We start from the raw sequence: 22,420 nt of genomic DNA on the forward strand, positions 1-22,420 counted from the left end.
TGAGGCCAGTGGATGTTTGATCCAAGGAGGAGGATAAAAATACCAAGCACGGGGAGAGAAAGGTAAAAATGATGTGAGTAATCAAACAGTACAAAGTAGAGGGGGGGGAATGCCAAATGAGAGAATCACAGAGAAAAAAAAAAAAGAAGGGAGAAAGTAGAAAGAGAAAGCGGCAAGAAACTGCAAGTCGACGTCAAATTTCCATTAAGTAAGGCGAACAGACCGGGTTTGCCAACCAGCCAAAAGCCAACAAACAACGGTGACACTGGCACTGTCTTGGTAATATTTTTTACAGAGGGTTTGCCCGCGGAGTGGAGGCGGAAAGCAAAGCTCAGCGCCGAAAAGAAAGAGAAGCCCATGGATCCCGCCGATGACTCGGTCGGACTAACTCAACTGACCACATGGGGCCCTCCATCCCTCCCAGCGGCGAATCCGGTTGTTCGGAAGGAGCAAAGACAAAAAGAGGTACCATTTGGCTGCTCCATTCTTTACTTCTTACCAAAGTACTTTGCTGCATTGTGAGTGGTCCTCCTGGTCCATCCTTGAATCCTTTGACCGTTGATCGATCGCCTCCCGCTGCGGATTGGTTGCTTTTTTCTCACACGGCCGAACTACCATAGTACTATTTTAATCCACGTTCGGGGGCGATACCCGGTCTACGCAGTAAGGTTATCAATCAAACCGGTCGGAAATTGACATAATGCAGAGGTCGTCGTGTGAATTACTGAGGGATGGTGTCCTCACATACTAGACACACACACTCGCGCTACGCAGTGTCTGTCATCTTCCCCGGTGAGAGATGGTATTTGCAATATACCGCAATATACAAGGAAGAAATAGATTACCAGCCAGATTTCCATTAGTCGACAAAAGTGATGATTCGATGGCGGACTTGCTGGCGCCATGGCCGAGTCTTGCTCGATCGGGATCACCGCCTGCATTCTATGACATAATGGAAAACCGCCGCTGGTGGCCCCGTGACCTGCCCGACGGGGCGGGATCTTCTCGAGGCCGAGTTCCGCACTCCTCCGACCATCGGGACTTTCCTCCCCTACTAGGAACACTAGTGAGTTATCCATCTGGTCCTCCGTTACTCCATAGTAGTATCCGTAGTAAAGGATGAGAGGGCCATTCTCGTAAGAGTAATTGGATGCGTGTCATCTTCATTTCCCATGAACTCCCAAGACATTATCCCCTATAGTATCGACAGATATAGTTTCTCAAAAGTGATGTCGCCATCTACCCCAGACCTGCACGCACCCCTGATGCAATATTCCTTACCTAACAATTACTACTCGCCCGCCCTTCATTTGCTCCGGGCGGGATCCCGTGATCCTGCGGAGAACGCTAGTCCTGTCACTCCTCCTTTCCTCCCCCTTCTCCTCTTTCCATTATTCGTCATCCACAGCCATGTCTCCCTTGATCCAGAGATCAGGAGAACTCAATCCCTGACAGTCTTCATCTCTTCCAAGGAGAAATTGATGAAACCAGGCCACATGTCCAAGTTACGGCCGAGTAAATTTCTAAATCAACCTGACTCGGGTCATTGAAGCATGATCAATACACTACTACTGGCGCTCGTATCGGGGGCATGACTCCTGGTTGACTGACAGCATCACCCCATCTTTGAGCCTTTAATGATTGTGGGGTAGCTGCACAAAGAGGAACTAGACTAGCGGTAGGGAGCTACTAGCTAGGCTACCGTGCCCCAGGGGGCATGAACTATGTAGCACCCCCTGATTGGTAGGCTGATCTTAGTACTTCCTAGATCGCATGGATGATCTGACACGATACCGAAATCCACGAAAGGGCATTGGCTTGTGAGAACTACAATTCATCTCCCGAAACAGCCAAGTCTTCGACTGGACGATCACCTCACTCTTCATGCAGCAACTCATTGCTTGAAGCTGCTGGCCGGGTTGATCAATCCAGGATACAGAAGTGCCGACAGCAAACGAAACGAAACGAAACGAATTCTCTTGATGTCGTCTTCTGATATTGTTCGTGCAACCAGGCTTTCATCCTACATCCTTACGCAGGCAGTACAGCATGTTTCTACCACACCGGAAAATACCCCGCATATCTCCATACAGGGATCGTCCGCGATGGGTGTGCTGACTCCTCAGGCCATCATTGGTAGTTAGTCATACGCTGATTGAAAGTCATGGAACACCAGTGTGACCAGACCACACCCATGCTTCCTGTCTACTTGAAACGGTTGCACATATGATGTCTACTGAATGTGGTGGTGGCTGAATAATTACATAGGCGTCGGGGGTCAAGAATGCAGTAGGCGATGAATCACCTGGAACAGACCAAATGAGGTGCTCAACCCCAAGACAAGACAATGAAAGGGGATCCTGGCCAACATAATACCGCTAACCTTCAGTACAGCTTGAACTCCCAATTCCGGTCCATCCTACTTCATAAACATGCTAAACAACAAGCCAGGTAGTAAGCAACTATTACCAAACACTACTCATAGTCCCCATAGCCAGGTCATCCCCGTCTTGGCTTCCCCTTGCAGTCTGTCGGAAGTTGACACCGACACCTGCCCATGCCTTTGTCGTCATCGCAACCACCTTTATCCCATGTCGTGCTGGGTTGGTCAGATTCGCAATCCATCACGTAAAATATTCTACCTTCTGCAGTGAAACATGCATCAACCGGTTATTCTTAACCGGCATTTACAATGGTAGAACAGATAGATCGAAAGATGCTGGCTATACTAATTACCGACCCCAAGCCCGCCAAGCCAGGGATCCCCAGCTAAACCCGTCTATCCAACAGGCGGCGTGGCTAGCCGAACCTCCCAAGCGAGCTCGCATTCCCCACCCTCTATTGGTCTGGGCCTCTCATAGTCGGGTTTCTGTGCTCCAGAACTTACTTCCAATAGCCTAGTACTACTAACAAACTGACGGACTGACTCGCTTGATCGGTTGGTTCCTGGTTACAACCAAAAACCTAATTAATTATCAAATTAATGACAGGTTATTATTAGTTAGTAATCGAACACTCCTCTGATTCCGAAAACATCATTGTGCCAAAGCCACTGCAACCCAAGGTAACCAGATGGCAAAAGTCGTAAAGTAAGTCCTATGGTTACAATCATGTCCAGAATATTACCGGGTAAATACCCGCGGATACCCTGATCACGAGACATATTAGGTAGGGACCCGGGTCGCTCACGCCAGCATGACACCACTTGACACCTGCGCACGCAAGCAGCATCGCCCATCCCCGCTCATAGTTCGGTCGGCCGACATGATCCGTGGGTTTGGGGGCTGGGTAACACGATGGCAGCTGGGTGGGGACTACGGGACTACTTGCTACAAAGGACTGATGTGGCGGGTTTCTATAGGTATTGTTGTAAGGCTGAGTGAGGGTGGGGAGGGGGAGATGGCATCCACTGGACTGGGTGTAGGTCTCGTTTTTGGGGTCATTCGTTGTTAAGTTCACTTATATATGGGAGATTACGAATACGAGAAACTAAATATATTGGTTTTTGACATGTATATCCATTGATGGATCGAGGTAATGGGGATTTGGGGGTTTGGGATGATATTCTAATCCGAGGGATAATTTGGAATGTAGTACAAGTATTAGAACGGACACCGCTTCAGGATTGATTGGATGCTACTGGATGATTCTATGCATGCTGAATTATCTTCTATCATTGGCCAATTCAGTGATTGTTTTGCTGTTTTTGTTGTCGTCCTTACTATTCATGCACACACAATGGCATGAGTTGCTTTCTTCATGTTGTAGCATGCCCATCACATACTTCCTACGATGATGTTGTTCATCACCAAACCAGCAGCTTTGTTATAAGCATGCAATGTCCAGAGAACTCGCTATCCTTCAATAAGTACCATCACAATGAGGGATCCGAACGGGTTGACCATCGACAAGTGCTCTACCACTTTCTGTCCCTATAGATACCGGTGGTCCCTAGAGCTCCTGAGATAGTGGCCGCTTGGCGAACTCGGAGTCTTACAGCCCACTTCATCAAGACATTACATCCACCGCAGAGCGGAACTCTTGTGAATATTGATAATAAACAGTTGGGTAGGAAGAGTCGCCCTTCGTATAGATAAACCAGAGAACCGAGATCATCTGCTAACAAACAAATAGGACAATAAGCAGAGCAGCATACACTGCAATACTCATAGTGTTCGTGTGTCACAGGTCCATTATGGGAATATGGAGAGTACTGAAAAGGGATGTTGTCTGCGTGCCATAGGTAGATTCTGTCAAATCAGCGATTTGTGCCAAGTAGGCCAAAACGATATATCGCTGGCTACCGAGCAGATCTGGTGACTCAACTGTCTCAACAAATTCCTATTATATAGCTTGCATGCATCTCAGTCAGTGTCTATTCGGGGCCAGAGCCTTCCAAGAGCACGTGCTGCTATAACGACCTCTGAAGGATGTCGGCTCCGCACAACCGACCTTCTCGAGTTATTCTATCAGCGCATACTTTGACAGCGAGCCTACAGAATATTACTTTCTCGGCAATGGTATCCACCATATTACCTTCTCAGAGACAACTTCTTCGACTGTTGTCGTGGTAGAGGTACAAGGCTGGAGTAAGATGCGGACCGCCACAAAATGAGGCTGTGCTGGCTAAATGCAAGCGGGCACATCCCTGTCCTTCAGCCTCGCCAACTCATCAAGTGGATTGCCAGAACGACTGCTGGCGGACTCGAAAATTGATCCCTTCCACTCAATAATACATCATCCCCTTAACAGTACACAGAGCACTATTCACTTACAAGACGAAAATATTTGACCGACTTGTACTATGCGTTTGCTGAACACGTGCTTGTCTGACACGGGGGACTTCGTCATTCAAAATTTCTTGGATTATGAACTACCCCCGTACGCTATTCTGTCACATACCTGGGGCAAAGAGGAAGTTACTTACCAGGAAATAAACGCGGCCAGCGCGAAGACCAAGAGCGGGTACAAGAAAATCACAAAATGCTGCTCGGTAGCTAGGTCAAATGGATACAAGTATGTCTGGATAGATACATGTTGCATTGACAAGACAAGCAGTGCGGAGTTATCTGAGGCGATCAACTCCATGTATCTCTGGTACCAAAAGGCTGAGGTATGCTACGCAATTCTTGCGGACGTACGGTCTGAAGATGAAATTTCCCAGAGCAAATGGCTTACCAGAGGCTGGACACTTCAAGAGCTGATCGCTCCATCAAGGGTGATATTCTTGAACGAAAGATGGGAAGTGCTGGGAGATAGAGCAACCCTCCGAGACCAATTATGTGAATACACTGGGATTCCCGCCGGAATTCTGTCCGGGAACGACGACCTTGAAACGTCCAGCGTCGCACAGAGAATGTCATGGGCTGCGAAAAGACAAACGTCGCGAGTGGAAGACCGCGCCTATTCCCTAATGGGCATCTTTAATGTCAATATGCCGCTGATCTACGGGGAAGGCGAAAATGCGTTCATCAGACTTCAGGAGGAAATCATGCGGATCTCAGATGATCAGAGTCTATTCGCTTGGACGTCTTCTGATGATCGCGGCGGGCTTCTCGCCACCTCTCCTGCCGCATTCGCCCAATCCTATAACATTGTGCGATTCAATCCGTATGGCAGTCTTGATAACCCTTTCGCTGTGAATAGTAGAGGGGTGCATCTAGATATTGGCTTCGCAGGATTATCAGCCGACGGCGAAGGTGTCGGAATCCTTAACTGTGTGGAAAGAACCTGCACAGAAAGAACCCAGCAAGATAAGGTTATTGCCATCTACTTGGAGGATTTGACTTTCACTTTGCATCTGTTCAAGAGGGTTAAAAGCAGGGTTTTGCGACGTATCGATCTCGGAACCTTTCGACCAACCCGATATCCCGTGAGAAGGATTTGTGTCCGAGGCGGTCGCACAATGCTCATACAAAAGCGTACTGCCGTAGAACAAGACGTCATCCCCCCAGAAATGATTCAACTTCTTGAAGAGCTAAGGCTTCCGATGCGTTATAGAGAACCAGCAGCATTATTGATGATCACAAAAGCAGGCATTAGAGGTGGTGTATGGTTGTTGTTGACTCAAAGTGACGTCAGGTTAGAGATAACGGATCAGAATGGTCAGACACCCCTATCACTTGCTGCAGAGAATGGACAGGAGGACATTGTGCAGATGCTCCTTGAGAGAGGCGCCTCAGTTGAGACCAAAAATTCGGATAGTCAGACACCGCTATCATTGGCCGCAGCGAATGGGCACGAACGCATTGTTCAGATGCTTCTTAAGAAAGGTGCCACAACTGAGACCAGAAGTTCAAAAGACCAGACACCGCTATCTTTAGCTGCGGAGAATGGACATGAAAAGATTGTCCAGATGCTTCTTGAAGTTGGCGCCGCAATTGAGGCTAGGGGTCAGTGGGGCGAGAGAACACCGCTGTCACTGGCAGCAGCGAACGGACATGAAGGCATTGTCCAGATACTTCTTGCCAGAGGTGCTGCAAACAAGTATAGCGATCAATGGCTTCAGATGCCTCTGTGGAAGGCTACAGAGAATGGACATGAAGGTATCGTCAAGATGCTTCTTGAAAGATGCGACGATACTGAGAATCAAGATACGTGGAGGTGGGAATCATTGCTATCACTCGCTACGGAGAATGGACATGAAGGTATCGTCAAGATGCTTCTTGAGAGATGCGACGATACTGATAATCAAAATACGTGGAGGTGGGACTCATTGCTATCACTCGCTACGGAGAATGGACATGGAGGTATCGTCAATATGCTTCTTGAAAGAGGCGCCAAAATCAAGACAACACATCCGAACGGCTGGGAGGACATCGCTACATGGCTTCAGCGAATGGCTATGAGGCTGTTACCTGCCTCTTCACACGCCGCAACCTAAACACAGGACAATTTCTCAACGACAGAGTATAGGGGTATTCTCTATCTGCAGAAAGGAACAAACAATACCGGGGGACAGCTGCGTGACAGTACGAAAAGTCATAAGTAATTGATCCTATCTGGAATTGAAATGGAACATCTCCGGACGGTCAGATATTGGCGTCAGGTCCACTTGACTCTAACTCTGGGAAGGAATCACCGGCACAGAGCAGCAGACACCCGACTGGCCATATTGATCTTGTGTTTTCTGTCGCGAACAAAGTTCCTATTAGATCTCCTTAGGGAAAGAACATATGCTGTAGCTTTCTGTTGATTATGATTCATTCACTGTGATGCTCATGCTGTAGAAGATTTTAATGAGTTCTTGAAGACTTGTTAATTCACCACCGATGTGTGATACTAAAAGAGCGACTCTATAACTGTCACATCCGGAAGATCTGCCGGACCCAATTCATTCCGCGTCAGGTTTAGCTTGCTTTCGCCATAAATGAGCTGTATCAGGAATCCACTTGTTCCTCCAGATGACCTTCCACCGAGTTAGTCAAGGACTGACAAATCCAGAGAACCACATTATTCAACTTCATGTACGGCATCCAATCGGAGATAAACAGCCGCAGCCGGAAAATAGCAGCCGAGACGGACCAAACGTGCAATTACCGACGTCCTTAGTTTCAAATTTCCAACTCACCTGGCATGATTTATTTTACTCGGTCTCTCCGTCGGCGAGATGTCGGAGATACGACCTTATGGTTACATCTCCGGAGACTTTGCATTCAACACCCTTTGATCCGGAATCCGTGCGGACTACTTAAGTCCGGAGACACGGGTATCATCGCCGAGCCCGATCGTCGGCGGACAAGACAGCTGTATACGTCCGAGACCGCTTTTTACAACACAGCAGGCTGACATGGGTGGGAATTTCGCCTCATTCTTTGCGGAGATCCGATTTATCCGAGGATATCCGTGCACTCTCTGTGTACAGGTCATGTATCTCCTATCCAGCGTAGTTGTGAGACAACCCAGTTTTCATACCATTCAGTTTCTTTAATGGAACTCCCAGTCTGGCCAAATCCCGGTAACTAAATACTAATTCGAAAGAATTGGGTCACACATACACGAAGAAGCACGAGGTCTTAATCTTAATTGTTGAAGTTACTGCCTACGACTTTGACTCTCTTAGGGCTTATTCGTTGTGATACTTCTCATAACCGGTGGACTGAATTGGCAATAGTCAATCTAGATATCAAACCTTCTTTTATCTAAGAGCTAAATAATATCTCTTTTTCCTATCCCTGGTGACGCAAAATTCCAAGCAAGTTCCTAGTTAACCTACTTGAAAGGAATAGTTCGCTTGAGGCACTGATCACACCAGGTTATCAAGATCAATAGGCGCCCTGACATCCTCTGCAATCAACGAATAGCCCTGTACTCTGTGTAGTTTGGTATAAACTGACAGAGCAGAACGCAAAATCAAGCACCTCGCCTTACCTGGATATACCTTATCAACCTCAAGACCCGCAAAGCAAGGGAGGTTCTTCATCCATGAACTCAGCTGCCTTAGCTCCTCCGCAGTCATCTCCTTCGCAACACTCACACTAAAGAGAGCCGTGCACATCGGTGCAATAGTAACCGGATCAACAGTCCTGGAATTATTAAGAGGCAAAATAACCGACCCAACCCCAACCAACAAAGCATGAGTAGGTCTGAGCTTATCTCTCTCTCCACGAGATCTCAACGTTTGAAAAACATCAGCAAACTCCACATATTGATGCCCGCTCCGCTTCCTGCGAGTGATTTCCTCAGCGATCTTAGCAGTAAATGCATTCTCCGGTAGGATTCTATTCCTGGGTATCTGTGTGCTTGTCGCTGCTAATATTTCCACCACCCTATTTGAGATAATTGGAGCCCGAGTCGCTATATGCCCAATGTAGCAACAATCGAAGATAAGTAATATATCTAGATGGACTGAGTCGGGAATGAGCCCAGTATCTTCGAACAGACAATTGCCTGCATTAAGAGTCTTCTCGGCAGTAGCGGTTTCGGCAAATGTAAGCTGTCCGTTCTTGATAAAGCCGTGTCCTGCGTAGTGGAATATTAGAAGTTTATGGTCGCTGTTAGTCTTGGGTTGGGATTCTTCGAGAATGTCATGGAAAGCTTGTTGGAAAGGAATGTCGGGATTCGGGCTGTTGTGGCGGATGATGTGCTCGGCGGCTGGTGGGATATTCAATGTTTTCAGGAGATTCTGGAAATATTGGGAGACTTTGTCTGCTTTTGTATGGTCCTTCTCCCACCGCACGGTGATTGAGTGGATGTTTGTGTAGTTGTGTCTGTGTTGTGTTGCTGCTGCTCTTAGAGTATTTTGAAATACTTTAATGCTGATTGGTGCCATTTTTGAGATGCTCGGGTATGGCAGAGTCTGGGTGTTAGTTTCGTAAGTAGAATGGAAAGCGAGCAGAAGCGGATTGGCGTGGGCTGTGAGGGTCTGATGTAGGTATGTAGGGAAGTATCACGAACTATGGTGCTTTTTCGGTGGTTACCGGAATAGAGAGTCTCCTTAAAGATAGATAAAATGAGTAGGAGAGAGAATAAGAAGCAAAAAGCTGAGGACTGGATAAATTACAAGGCAGAAGGAATCTATATGCTAGTAGTAATACAAAAAGTTCCTATATATGACGATATTTGATATCATAGTTTTTTAATAAGATTACATGATGATCACTATGATACAACCGAGCAGTAAAATATCATTTTATGTATGTGACAATATGGGAAGACGAAGTTGACGTAGAATACAATATAATTGAACTAGTATTTGTATCTCTCATAATCATAGAGGGGAATAAGAGTTTCGGGTTCATCAGAACATTCAGCATGCACGAGTATCTGGATCAACATTAGAGCAACGGAATAATTCATTTCCATCATCAGACCTGACAGAATTAGCTGGTTAGTAGCCATTTATATGTACTTGAGTTGGTCTTGTGTTGCTATGGAGATCAAGCGCGGTATCTTCTACGGGCATAGCATGGGACCGGTATCCGCAAAGATTGGCCCTCACATGAAAAAGAGCTTTAGTAGGTAGCAGAGCCTAGAGCAGTTATCGGCCAAGTAAAGACTATGTTCTATCAGATAGCCGAGACAGAGATGTTAATGTCTTCACAGAGATACTAATATCAGAAAGCGGAGCCGCGAGCTTTCTTATTGAAATTTTATGATTAACTGGGCGAAGGACTTTGCCAGCTCAATCACGCCATCTACAAGGTTGCAGTGATTGATAGTAATCCATGCATGTTCTACTTAAGTGGTGAATAGAGACTAACAGATGGTGTGAAATCAAAGATTACGATGATATTGAATGCTAAGGTAACTCGCTGGCTGAATTGGATTTTCTTTCCATAATGCGAGGTTGTTTTGTCTGCTCTTATTTGCCTATAGTATTCGAGTAAGACAAGCCTGCGGCATTACTAGTCGCAATCCAGCTTTTTCATCGACTCGAATGTGCAATACCAGCTCGGAATAGTGTCTGCGCACGAGAGAAGGGGGCTGATATGTAGGAATGCATGTGCGAGACCTGCACGGAATAAAGTTACGTCTCGATCCTGTACAAAGATATGACTGAAGAGGAAGCTGTATTTGATATATTAGTTATTAAACCATGACCGTAGTATTCACAGTACAATCAGTTACTTTCAACGAAATTCAGCCAAAACAAACCCTACCAGTCTGCCAATGACATTTCCTATCAGTAACGCTCCATAATAAGCTGCGTCTTTAGTAACTCCTTAAGGAGCAACCAACCCTTGCTCTGCAAGTCGGTGATCAAGTTGCTCCGCTCATCCGAGGCCGTCATTATGTTCTCCGTCTTAAAAGAAGCTTCGACGATATACTCAATACCTGTGCGCTGGGAGTTGATAAGAGGCCAAATCTCGACGTAAAGCGGGATCCTGCCCCATGTGCCAACAAATCGCTTAACGAAGACCGGGCCATAGATCCGCGACATCGCTAAAACGCTGGTGCCCCATTTGTTGGGACGCCAGTTCTTGAATTTGTCCGGCGCTTCGTCGATTAACATTTGGCGCGAGTCGCTTGTGCCCGGCAGATCCATATTGTCATTTCCAGCAACAGCATCAGCTACAGTTTTCTTGCGGCTGATAGAGAGTATCTGTCTTTCGTATCCCCATTCGATTTGAGCCTTGTACTTCGTGTCACCTGCATTGAAGCCATCATTCTTAGTCGCAGTGAGAGCGGAGTCGATGTTGCCATCCGTAACAGCATACCGCTTCTTATACGTCAGCTCAAGGTCGTCCTCGTTGTCGGCCTTGCGAATGCGAGCGCTCCAGCCGGCGGTATATATTTCTTTAGCGCACGTGTCGAGAAACTGCACATTCAGTTTGATGGCGGTCGGGGCCAGATTTAAAGCCGATCGGACATTGTCTGTTAACTCATGTTCGGAGCTAAGCACTTTGGCCGGGTTGAGCAAAAGTCTGACCTCATAGTCGGGCGTCATATTTGGCATTGGCTCTGTGGAAGACACGACCGTGGCAGCCATGGCGAACAATCAGCGCGGAAAGAGACGTATAGTGGCTGGCTAAGGCCTTCGAGGCAGGTTGTGCGTGGACAGAGGGTCTCGGGCAATAGTGGAATTGTTACTATACGAGCAGACCGAGGTTGTTGTTTGAAAACCATTGAACAGCAAGGCGTAGGTGTTCAGCTCTACTTAACGCCTAATATACTAACGAATCGAACCGGTACCAGTCCTACGCAGAGTACTGTATCCAGGGGACAATTCATCTAGAATCCCCATCGCCTTGTTATATGAAGGTAGTAGTGAACCTGTTCCAGGCAAGGATCCCCTCATCTATGCACGCCACGTAGGCTTTCAGACGTCATCGAGTCTCGCGTCATATTCCGTATTTCATTTTTGAACAAGACTAGTGATATGAAACCATGCAGCGCCTTTTGAGTATTTCAGAATAGACTTACTGGGGGGGATCCATGACACGGACACATTGCTAAGCGGCTGTTTTTACACCGTTACACGAACCTGGGTAGAAGGAATAGGCTTTGATTTCCCATATCCTAAATACACTTTTCTTGGCGTCTGCTCTCTATTAGCACAGCCTAGTTCTTATCCTGCGACGTGATATCAATTCGGTATGAGAACGTGGGTATGGCTTGCAGCGAGGAGGAACCACGGATGGCTGAACAACAGAAGCTGGTACCGGGTTGCAGTCGGATGATCGACGTGCGTCATGTGGCATAAGAGGCTGAATTCTCCGTAGGTAAGCCTGCAACTAACGCCGTTTGTGGGGAAGCACATAACGGCTCATTCAGTAGATTAACGCGGCCGCATGCGGCATGATCTGACACCCAGACCATATACAGTTTCACCAGTTAACGAGTCGTACTGATAAGATGAAATCGGCGCTCTGTATTGGAAACCACAACAACAAGACTAGATCAGTATAATTATGGTATAGAAGATAGATCTAGATCTTTAGATTATAAATGTACTTTAGAAATAAATCTATTTATTATTTCCTGATTTAGTACACTTATTTGAAGTTGGACGGGCTGATCGTATTTAACTATAGATTAATAATCTGACTAACTTATTTAGAGTTTTACTGCTGTTTATTATTTTACATATTGTTTCTAGTCTACTATTTTATATTATTCATCGTTTTCTATAATTCTGTCTGCTATCTTTAATTATCTCTCTAATATAATCTACAGGTGCGCAGCCTATTTTGTCAAACCCTAGGATCGCTTCCCTGTCCCGATTAGCTTAGCTTCACTGATATACGTACCATCGAACTGAGTCGAGGGGTATCAGGCTGATGACTATCTAAGGAACAACTGGTCTTGAATGAGGAAGACAGCAATCAGCATACACGAGTAGCTCAATCACTCTGAAGCAGATGGGTAAACATCCATCCAAATTTAGCTGGCTAGTAGCTGTTTTTTGTATTTAGACTGGTTCTGTGTTGCTATGGAGATTCTATTTCGATGATTCTGGGTGTGGGTGTTTGTGTTGATTGTTTGAGTAGAATACTATTCACCACTACCAATTGCACATAATATACACATACAGCACCAAGTCGTTTGCCACTTTTGCTTCAACTTGTGCCACTTAAGCAGTTCCTCACAGCCCGCTATTCAGTCAACTAATGTTTCTGCACGGGCAGTGTGGTGCACTCTCAATGCTGAGAAGTTATTCATCTAGAAACTCTTTTAAAGGTACTACTAGCGTGCAGTTCCCAAGCTGCGGGGATTAGCTGGATATACTATCAGATACTAACCTCTGAGTGTTCTGCAGTCTTTACTCCTGGTTTGGATATCTTTTCCTAGGGTATACGGTAGGAAGAGTATAAGATATAGCGTAGAGACATGGTACATATTAGTCGATCTCCACGTAGACAATCTTTGGTAAGCTATGATGACCGTGGTACTATCAGAGCGTTGTAGCAGAAACAGCAGCAGTAGTTATTTATACGAAGAGATTCCGATCTGTTGTATAATCCTGTTGGGATCTTCTTGTCTTAGCAGGATATGGGAACATTTCATAGAGGTCAGTTCAGGTCAAGTCAAGCTAGGTAATTCAATCACTAATACAGGTCTATGGTTATAAAACCCCTGTCAAATGGCTAATATGATGACATATTATCGGGTTATGAATCCCAAGTCTTTTGCTCGTTACCATACTATATATGGTGGGCATTGGGGCAGGGGGGTGGCGATAAGAAGAATGGAGGATTTCTTTCATCGTGGTATGTTGTTTGGTCTAATCCATGACCTAGGGTACTCTGTATTGATTAAACTTCGCTCATACTATCTCTGACTATAAGCGCTTCCTAGCAAAGAGTCATCGTGGAATAAAAATATTTTGATTGATTACACCAAAGAGCAATAGCTCATTTATGGACTCAATCCGATGTCCACCTCGATAATAGTTATTCCCATATGCAGTCTACTCAGCCCAGCCCATGAATATCCCAGAAATCCGTTCAAGGTTCCTCCACGACCACAAAGAAAGATCCAACGCCTACCCAACCGTAGAATGAGGCCTCTTTTTCTTAGCAGCAACCACCTCCGAACCGTGATCATCTTTCCTATCCTCCATAAACCCACCGCGACGCACAAACTCGGACTCCCCCACCACCACCGTCCCGCCCTTACTATCCTCCCACAGCTTCTTCGCCCACTGACACTCCCTAAAATGCACCATGAACGCAGCCTTCGAGTAAACCTTATCCCTAGGAGCAGATAGTTCACCCACCCTTCTCCAATCAGACGATACCTGCTCAAACCGGCCCTGACAGCCTCGACACGAGACTCCACGCTCAATTTCCCCGGTCTCCCGATCCACATAAGGCACCGCAGTGGTTGCCATACACCATCGCAGAAGCATCACCCGTCCGCGGCGGAAGGTATCAGACCAGGGAATGCCATGTTGGTGAGCCGTACTGAGCTCGCGCACTCGTTTATCATGCACCAGAGAGTGCCGGATCTTCCGCTGCGTTTCTTTCATCGTGTAGAATCCCCGGACGGTTTTCAGGATTGGGACGGATTCCGCACGCAGCACGGCCGGGCTGATTCCGTAGAAGTTATGCGCTTCGGCGAGCGTGATCAGCTCGTATTCTCGGTCATAGTGAAAACGGTGAGTATGTGGGTCGATAACGGGGCGGCGGAGATCGGATTTGCTTCGGATGCAGGGGAAACAGCATCTTGATAGTTTGGGGGGGAAGAGGAAGACGAAGCCTCCGAATTCGGCGTGACAGATGGAGCATTCCCGGGTATGTAGGACCTCGAGGACGTCTTGGAGAGTATACCACTGTGCTAGGGTGGTGCGTAAGAGTGCACATATGAGGTCCGCGGCGTAGGTCGTCACCTGCTGATAAGTCTCCAGAGAGCTGACAACATCGCGGGTACGGGCGTTGACGTGGCGGAGGTTGAAAAGGGTTTGGATGTCTAGGTCCGGGATGAACTTGAGGAGGATTTCGACGGGCAAATAGTCAAGGAGGCCGGGTTTCGCGGGCTGGAAGGGACGGTTGAAAGCGTGTGTGATACCGGGTCCAACGCTTTCGCTGTCCACTGGCTTGATTCTGATTACCGACATGTCGAAGTCCCGGCGGTGATAAGATGTTGCACGAATGACGTCTGCCTCAATGGCTCCTTCGGGGAGAACGTCGTTGTTCGCCATTCCTGCTGTTGATGCAGCCTTCCTGTTAGGTGGGCTGACCAATAGCTGGATGTGGTGTGCTCACTGTATGGCAGGATCCTGTGCTTATTTATGATGATATGCACGTAATGAGAATTTTGGTCTAAGTGGGATATTTGCGATCAGTGGCAGGCAGATGCCGGAGGTAGTTGGAGATGTCGGAGCCTGTCAACAAATTCCGTGGAAGGAAGAACACGTCCGTGGGAAGAAGAGTGAAACACACGCACTTTTTGTTACAACCACCGTCTTACTTGTCACGGTGCGACAAGACGACCGTTCCAAGTAGTGAACGGCGTGAACGGCTGTGACCGTCTGAGCTGGAAAATGGTCATGGATGTGTGATCGTAGAGCCATAATGCATCAGATGATCGCTAGAAAAGGGGTATTTCAGATTTGCATGGCTCATGTAAGGGTATCAGGGAATATCTATATCCAGGCTTCAAAGAGATGCGATATAAATACAAAATATACGATCATGTCGACTTCACCCACGATTGTTGATTGAACAAAGGCATGCACTTGATCCGAACGGGTGGCTCCTTATCCCACACTACCAGTTCCTTGCCTGCTTTGTAGTCTGCACTCTCAATGACATTGTGCACATATCCTTGGCCATTCTTGGCCTCCCGAGTGGCTTTGTACTCATATGCCACATTCACTGAAGGCACTGCCAGGATCTTTCCCAGTCCCTGGCCCCACATGTCTTTGGCCAGTAATGTAGGCTCGCCCATATGGCACTCGCCTTCTTTGTGATTGCGGAACTCAAGCTTCCGTTGAACAAAGGGCGCCGCATCCAGGATGACCATGCCACCCCAGCACGAATAGACCTGCACCGGCAATTTCCTCCCATATCGCTGCTGATTTGGCTGGTCATCAAAGAACATATCCTGGGTGAGCCAGTATCGCGCATCATGGGTGATTTCAAAGAAGAGATTGCCGGACATGCTGCGCGAGACCCATGAGTCGTAGAATGGCCCGCCGGCAGCATTCCAGTCAAAGGCGCAAGTCATACGCGCATCCTGCTGCCGGTGCTGATACAGCAACTCGAGCAGATCCTCTACGCAGAGGACGACGTCGTTGATGAAGAGGATCGTCGCGTCCGCAGCGTAGGGCTTGAATTTGCCCGCTCCGGCAGAGACTAGCGGCGCGAGAGCCTGGTTGCGCAGGGTCGAGAGGTGCTTGATTCGGTCTGCCCAGATAGCTTTGGGGTTAAGATCGCTGGTGGAGAGATAGTATCTCACGCCCATGGCGGCCATCTCGCTCTTTAACCGATTGAGGATATCGTAGGTTCCGTCGGTGGACCGACCCTCGACGATCGAGAGAGCGCAATACTCTGGTCCGAGGAAGCGCATCGTCTCGACAATGGTGCCCATCAGGGGAAGCATGATGTGAGCGGATTGATAGAGATCCAGGGCGAAAAAATACTTGATCTTGGGCTTGGAAAAGAAGCTGTTGGATGCGCGAACGGGAAGATCGGCATAGCGCGGGCTGATGGTAGCCGGGCAGTCAAGCTTCGCAGACAGGTTCATATCGTGTGTCATGATGCTGCAGACAAAATCATCGACAGCGCTGCCATTGATGGGCAGTTTGGCGGTGAGGGTCGCATCGAGAACATCTGCCACCGTCGCGGGGTTGAAGCCGTTGCAGGCGGAGATGGCGGGAATGGCGGCATCGAGATCATCTTCGTAACTCGATGCGCTGAATCCACTCGGATCTGAGGCAGAAGGAGACCATTCGAAGGAAATGTAGAGGAAGAGCAGGAAGCAGAAGGAGGCAGTGGAGATTGTCAGCCGAAAAAGGTGCGTCTGCACCTGTCGGACATTGAAATTCATGTTGGACGGGATGCAGGAACCATCTAGGGCGGGAATGCGAATCAACGAGCGACAGCGGGGATGCGACGCATCTTGAAGGCGATAAAAGGGGGAGGGGAAATCGAGTAATCGACAGCTTCAAAAAGCCCAAGAGGGGCAAGCGGAGATAAATACTCAAGAAAAAGCTTCGGCGATGTGAAGGTTCTTCCACCCATATAAGCAGCAGTGGGGCGCCCAAGCTGACTAGGAAGTAGTTCGGTGGGAATGATTTGATCCGTCAAGCTTTGGTTTGATGGCTCTATCTGACTTGCTAATTTAGCTGCACAACCAAAGAATCGTGGGTGCCTGAACGGGATTCCCTCGGGACGCCCGGATTGGTTTATGGAAGTGGCGATAGCGTGAAGTTTTCTCCGGTCGTTGCATGGCCCCTTTCCCAAATGCTTTCCAAGCATTGGCGATAATCATGCCAACGCAGAAACCATGGAACCGCCAAAGCCAAGGGGAGAATCCAAATGTCGGCAATTCGACCACGAGCTGCTGATGAGCCACTAACTCCATTCTAGTGCCGGATTAGCCTCGTTGTTAGCTCGACCCGAAGCTTCCGAGGCCCCATTCATTCTCCGAATATTTTTGCTTGCCACCGTCAGCAGTCAATCATTTGACATTGAAACCATCGAGAGTCTTGATTATCCTGCTACGGTGAGAATGTTGGTTATTGATGGTGATAAACCCATACACTGACATGATTCTCGGGGAGAAGATTCGATTCGAACCGAACCGAACCGAACCCACACTTTCTTTTTCCCTTTTCTCTCTTTCTCACTCTCTCTGAAGACTGCCGATCGTCCCTTGCACTAAACGTAGCGAACCATTCATTCATCCAGAATGGGCAGGGATGATCAATTGCCGCGATAGTCGATACTTCTTTCAGCTCTCTCATTTTCCGACTTCGGTAATTGGCGAGATCTCTCGAATTCTAAATACGGGGTTTCCCATTGTTGAAGAGTGATCCACTCTGTGATCGATCGGGTGTCAAACGCTGGAAAGTCATCGGGATTTGACTTTTTCTAAATCTCGGTGGCTGAGATAGTGTCTGTTTGACGGGTGGAGATAGTATTTGGAAACCACATCTAGTTCATCATTCATTTGTACTCTAATGACATAGAATTAAGCATGGTCACATAACCTTCCTTCAAAAGAAGAACCATCAAATATACTTCGGCAGTGTGCGAATAATTACATCTCCCTCAACCTATCCAGCAGAAACCGGAACGTAAAGTTCTTGATCCCGCTGGAAACTTCCAGCCGTTCCAGGTGTCGGAAGACCTTGGCCTCCAACCCATTCAGTGTCTCTTCAGTGAGTTGCAGAATCTTTTCATTCCGCATCTCATCCAAGATCAGCTGCTTCAAATCAGCCGACAGCTTACCATGCCTGGCTCGTTCCTGCTGGATATTCTCAATCAATGCCGCGTTCGGCGACTGTGTCAGGAGGTGGATTAACGGCAGAGACAGTTTGCCTTCGTCGAGATCCTGGGCAAAGCCTTTTTGTTCTTGATACTGGTAGTATGAATCATATTGTGTTAGACAAGTGGATATTTCGTTCAGTGGGTTGGTGATCTACCTTTGTTGATGCCAGGTTAATGTAGTCGTCTCGAGCCTGAAAATATTGGCCTAGAGAGATCATGAGGTCGCTCAAATCAGTCTGCTTGATGGCTCTGCTATCTTGTTAGTTCCATTACGGCTGCGAGGTGATCTACCTCCACATACTCTGCTGAGAATGACCCTTGAATATAGAGAAGGTTGCTCGCAAGACAAAACAGTGCGCCGGTTTCTGAGTATCCTCCATCAGTATCGACTCGGAATGTCAGTGACTGTACAAATACTTACTCAACCGATTCATTTCCAGGTAATCTGCAATGGAAGGACGATACCCAGACCGCGTCCAATGAAGATCCATCGCTTGTCCAACATGAAGGTTGCGCAACTCATCTACCTCAATCAGCAAACATACCATCACCATTCTTGCTGGGGAACTCACCGAAGAACCCATGTGAGGTGCCTGGCTTCATTAGTGGGACAACCTTTTCAAACGCTTGAGTAAGTGCATGGGTTGCAGCATTGATGGTCTGTGCTACCCCAAACACGCGATAGGCAGTTGGCCGACCGCGTCTGAGCTCTGAATTATCCTGGATGTCATCAAGCAGAAGCGATGAATCGTGAAGATGTCCGATCAAGTCTTCCACCTGAGTTGCTACGGATTCGGGTGCATTGAGCCATAGATTCAACGCTTGGATGATGGTGCCTCTTATGTTCTTCGACGGTACGCTCCGAAGATAATTAATCGGCTGCTGGAGAACCTGTTTGGAAAAAGTGTCAGCTTCCCTGTCTGTTCGCGACAACAAAAAGCATCGACTTGGCAGCCAACCTTATAGTATGGGTCATCTGTCATTGTTTGCGGACCCTCAAAGGAATCCACGATTCGACTGGGCCTTGCTCTCAGAGACTGGCTATTCAGGAAGGTAGCGCATGTCGCTGTGGCTTCATCGTAATCGAATAACTTGGCGGGCGGCAGTTGTAGGTACTCGGCCCATCGATGGAAGCGATCAGCAATAGCATGCCAGTACCAATTTCCCGATAGGCCTAGGCCAACCATTTCCAGAAAATAAATGATATCGCCTGAATTGGGTGTCATGGGATTCATGTTGGCCAGATACTCGGCCTTTCTAGTCATGAATTCCTTTTCCAGAGGCGCAATCTTGTCTTTCAGCAGGAATTCTTTTGCCTGGGATACAGTCAAGTTCAGGGCCATCATCAGGTACCAGATCGAGTTTGGCGTCGTTATAGTCGTCTCCGTCTCCGTGCCGGGCTCCAATATGACCTCCTTATTGAAGCTATACAGATCATTAACCAGCGCCGCCGCGGCAGTTGCCGGCCACCAAACCTCTTCCAGTGCGTCGATGTCTCTTTGCGTCAGATCCAGCTCGCAGCAATAGACAATCGACATGAGATTCAATCTGATATTTACTTCAGTGAGTCATGTTGCGCAGCACGTCATAATCTCAGCGACTGGTGAACCTACTCTGCTCCGAAATCCTGGACACGATACTGCAGTAGATCATCCCAAGTCTTGAGGTCCCGAGAGTCTATCGTCTCGTGAACCCGGGAAAGCTTGTTGATAGCGTGAAGGATGAGGTTTCCTCGTGGTCTGTCGATTTCAACAAGACGCAAAAACACTTCTGACTGAATTTGTTTCATTGCGCTGGTTCGGGCACTGCTGATCGTTCCTCTGCGTATTCCCCATCCAATCGCATCTGGGGATTCGGTTCTGTCGACCTGTCGAAATATCAGTATCAGTAGGCTCTTGGCACTATGCATCTTTTGCACCACACATTCATACCTCAACGCTTCCGGAAACTCCGAGAACATCTGTCACGCCAAATCTTCAGTACAATAGACATGCTCACTTTGCAGACTCCAGAGGCAGAATAATAGTAACAATAATATTAATAGCAACAATGACTAACCATCATGAGCAAAAAAGTACTCAATGAGCTTCGTGAAAACCTCAACTCGATCTGGTTTACTTTCCGGGGGAAAGAAGGCAGTGACGGGGCCCTGCGGAGAACTTCCTCCACAGTATGCGAACCGAACTTCCTGCTGCCACTGCTGCTGGAAATCGGAGACAGCTTTCTCTGCTAAATGACTGTACTTGCTTTTGCGAACAGGTAGGGTGGTTGCGCAAACACGAGCAATTTCCTCACTGTCAACAAGCTCGGAATGGATAAAGGGGATATCGACTGGCGACATTTCTGGGGTAAAGTAAGATTTTATGAGATTATAGGAATGTATTTATGGAGAGTGAGCAATGGTGTCTATGATCCCAAATCCTCAGGAAAGTGTGCCATTTATATATTGTCTGAACTGGTAAAATATTCACCATACTCCGTCAGTAGCTTCTCTCTAAGATATCGCGTCCAAGAAACTCCGTAGTTCATTCCAGTGCAGATTGAGGGCTGGCTGGAGTTCCCACAAGGAAAACCTTTCCAGAGCGGATATAAGAATCGTGTATGGCCAGAATGCAGGATGGCAAGAAACGTGCGTTTGGCATCATCAGTCTCCAATGAGGCGCCACAGCTGGTACCTTTTGATTGGCCTCTGATTCACCATTGCTTGGAATGGAGTGCTGGGATATGCAGCGTTGGGGAGGGAGGAGTGGGGGCAGTATAGTGCCTGCTGGTCTGATATTAGACGGTTGGGAAACCAGATGGACTTAAGAATAAAGTTCGACAGAACTGGGCCTAACGGACATTTTGAGAAAGTAAGTATGACAGAAAAAGAAATATACACATGATTCACAAAAGTGATAAGAGCCACCGTTATAAGAAAGAAAATATTATTACGGCATGAGTAGGAATATATTTCGTTCTGGGCCTGTGACCGAGCAAGAGTAATTCAAGGGTTGAATTCCGGTGACCAAAAATGAGCTCACTTATGACAGATTTCAATGACATAGAGCTCCTTCTTTTCTACTAAGTCTACTAGTGCAAAGCCTGCCAATAAAGTAACGAGTGAGAGGGACGCACCGGGCAGGACGCATGCTAGGAAAAACAAACTCTCCTCATTGAAATAACGCTCTGACTATCCAGAACTGAACAATAAATCTGAGCGGTGAGCCTACTGGAAGCCACAGAAGCTACTAGTTCCTGGAGGGTGTAACCGTACTTCGCACCTGACAGCATAATATCCAATCATGGACATGACAGTGCTTACTAGTCGTAGTATTTAGGTTCTTCATGATCTGTCAGTGTTCGCGGATTATCTTTCCCAGACATCTCGTGGCACAACATCTACCAAAATTTGTAGGGTTTCATAGTTGATTGCTTTTACTTGGTAAACTTCGATAGTACTGTACTACGCTGTGATTAAACTAGTTGCTGGGTCAAACCCAATATTAGATCTGATGATAGTTATGGTAACGGATTCACGGAGTATCTGTTTTAGTTGATAGTGTGTTGAATTGAGCTGAATAAATTAATCCCAAGTGTATTGACATGTCTGGATGCAATAATTAGAACTGCTCTAGTAGCAGCAGTAGGAATAAAAAGATACTATCAGCATTGGATGATTATGCATGCTGGGGCTATATGTGGCTGGCTGACCTACGCTGGACTACTGTAACATCACCAGATAGTTGAGCTTGGCTAAGCTGAAAGCCAATTAGAACATTAGCCTTATGCCCATACTTATCTCAAGAATATACGAGCCTGAATATATTGCGGCATGGATCTGCAATTTTAGCGAGTCGTGCTCCTGGAGATTCTAGCCCTCCAAGTTATCCGCCATGCTAAATACCTCATCTTTCGGGTCCATCCGGAGCTACAGTTCTGACCCACATTAGAACTGAACACGAGTACAATTATGCCAATCTGCACTCATCGTCTGGAATACTAGTGCGCTGAATTGATCAATAATTGCAGCCATGAGACATCAGTAGGTTTCTATTGGC

The 22,420-nt window shown here is 47.2% G+C and overlaps 12 protein-coding genes across 12 annotated transcripts; 3 read left to right on the plus strand and 9 right to left on the minus strand.

Moving 5' to 3' along the window:
* Window positions 1–68: 68 nt before the first annotated feature.
* An04g04550 (hypothetical protein) lies at window positions 69–1,550 on the plus strand (the record flags this gene model as incomplete). Its single annotated transcript, XM_059747486.1, has 4 exons — window positions 69–73; window positions 150–518; window positions 841–1,066; window positions 1,119–1,550. The coding sequence occupies 4 exons, from the start codon at window positions 69–71 to the stop codon at window positions 1,548–1,550; spliced, it is 1,032 nt and encodes a 343-aa protein (XP_059600550.1).
* A 612-nt stretch (window positions 1,551–2,162) lies between these two features.
* On the minus strand, window positions 2,163–4,531 carry An04g04560 (hypothetical protein; the record flags this gene model as incomplete). The annotated part of the gene is made up of 9 exons (XM_059747487.1): window positions 2,163–2,252; window positions 2,306–2,419; window positions 2,475–2,561; window positions 2,810–2,946; window positions 3,127–3,243; window positions 3,785–3,850; window positions 3,943–4,116; window positions 4,215–4,325; window positions 4,453–4,531. The coding sequence occupies 9 exons, from the start codon at window positions 4,529–4,531 to the stop codon at window positions 2,163–2,165; spliced, it is 975 nt and encodes a 324-aa protein (XP_059600551.1).
* A 273-nt stretch (window positions 4,532–4,804) lies between these two features.
* On the plus strand, window positions 4,805–6,883 carry An04g04570 (uncharacterized protein; the record flags this gene model as incomplete). The annotated part of the gene is made up of 1 exon (XM_001401786.3): window positions 4,805–6,883. The coding sequence occupies one exon, from the start codon at window positions 4,805–4,807 to the stop codon at window positions 6,881–6,883; it is 2,079 nt and encodes a 692-aa protein (XP_001401823.1).
* A 1,182-nt stretch (window positions 6,884–8,065) lies between these two features.
* On the minus strand, window positions 8,066–9,271 carry An04g04580 (uncharacterized protein; the record flags this gene model as incomplete). The annotated part of the gene is made up of 3 exons (XM_059747488.1): window positions 8,066–8,098; window positions 8,252–8,305; window positions 8,381–9,271. 3 exons carry the CDS (start codon window positions 9,269–9,271, stop codon window positions 8,066–8,068), a joined length of 978 nt encoding a protein of 325 aa, XP_059600552.1.
* A 1,353-nt stretch (window positions 9,272–10,624) lies between these two features.
* An04g04590 (uncharacterized protein) lies at window positions 10,625–11,431 on the minus strand (the record flags this gene model as incomplete). The annotated part of the gene is made up of 1 exon (XM_001401788.1): window positions 10,625–11,431. The coding sequence occupies one exon, from the start codon at window positions 11,429–11,431 to the stop codon at window positions 10,625–10,627; it is 807 nt and encodes a 268-aa protein (XP_001401825.1).
* A 183-nt stretch (window positions 11,432–11,614) lies between these two features.
* An04g04600 (hypothetical protein) lies at window positions 11,615–12,143 on the minus strand (the record flags this gene model as incomplete). Its single annotated transcript, XM_059747490.1, has 3 exons — window positions 11,615–11,715; window positions 11,927–11,983; window positions 12,047–12,143. The coding sequence occupies 3 exons, from the start codon at window positions 12,141–12,143 to the stop codon at window positions 11,615–11,617; spliced, it is 255 nt and encodes an 84-aa protein (XP_059600553.1).
* An 898-nt stretch (window positions 12,144–13,041) lies between these two features.
* Window positions 13,042–13,281, minus strand: An04g04610 (hypothetical protein; the record flags this gene model as incomplete). The annotated part of the gene is made up of 2 exons (XM_059747491.1): window positions 13,042–13,088; window positions 13,185–13,281. The coding sequence occupies 2 exons, from the start codon at window positions 13,279–13,281 to the stop codon at window positions 13,042–13,044; spliced, it is 144 nt and encodes a 47-aa protein (XP_059600554.1).
* A 646-nt stretch (window positions 13,282–13,927) lies between these two features.
* An04g04620 (uncharacterized protein) lies at window positions 13,928–15,085 on the minus strand (the record flags this gene model as incomplete). The annotated part of the gene is made up of 1 exon (XM_001401791.1): window positions 13,928–15,085. The coding sequence occupies one exon, from the start codon at window positions 15,083–15,085 to the stop codon at window positions 13,928–13,930; it is 1,158 nt and encodes a 385-aa protein (XP_001401828.1).
* A 491-nt stretch (window positions 15,086–15,576) lies between these two features.
* Window positions 15,577–16,935, minus strand: An04g04630 (uncharacterized protein; the record flags this gene model as incomplete). The annotated part of the gene is made up of 1 exon (XM_001401792.1): window positions 15,577–16,935. One exon carries the CDS (start codon window positions 16,933–16,935, stop codon window positions 15,577–15,579), a length of 1,359 nt encoding a protein of 452 aa, XP_001401829.1.
* Window positions 16,936–18,150: 1,215 nt separating this feature from the next.
* On the minus strand, window positions 18,151–19,645 carry An04g04640 (uncharacterized protein; the record flags this gene model as incomplete). Its single annotated transcript, XM_059747492.1, has 6 exons — window positions 18,151–18,471; window positions 18,536–18,629; window positions 18,682–18,745; window positions 18,802–18,903; window positions 18,953–19,271; window positions 19,340–19,645. 6 exons carry the CDS (start codon window positions 19,643–19,645, stop codon window positions 18,151–18,153), a joined length of 1,206 nt encoding a protein of 401 aa, XP_059600555.1.
* A 344-nt stretch (window positions 19,646–19,989) lies between these two features.
* Window positions 19,990–20,721, minus strand: An04g04650 (uncharacterized protein; the record flags this gene model as incomplete). Its single annotated transcript, XM_059747493.1, has 3 exons — window positions 19,990–20,247; window positions 20,312–20,340; window positions 20,439–20,721. The coding sequence occupies 3 exons, from the start codon at window positions 20,719–20,721 to the stop codon at window positions 19,990–19,992; spliced, it is 570 nt and encodes a 189-aa protein (XP_059600556.1).
* Window positions 20,722–20,757: 36 nt separating this feature from the next.
* An04g04660 (hypothetical protein) lies at window positions 20,758–21,141 on the plus strand (the record flags this gene model as incomplete). Its single annotated transcript, XM_059747494.1, has 2 exons — window positions 20,758–20,838; window positions 20,926–21,141. 2 exons carry the CDS (start codon window positions 20,758–20,760, stop codon window positions 21,139–21,141), a joined length of 297 nt encoding a protein of 98 aa, XP_059600557.1.
* Between the last annotated feature and the right edge of the window lie 1,279 nt (window positions 21,142–22,420).

Source organism: Aspergillus niger (assembly GCF_000002855.4).
Source record: "Aspergillus niger supercontig An04".
Taxonomy (NCBI): domain Eukaryota; kingdom Fungi; phylum Ascomycota; class Eurotiomycetes; order Eurotiales; family Aspergillaceae; genus Aspergillus; species Aspergillus niger.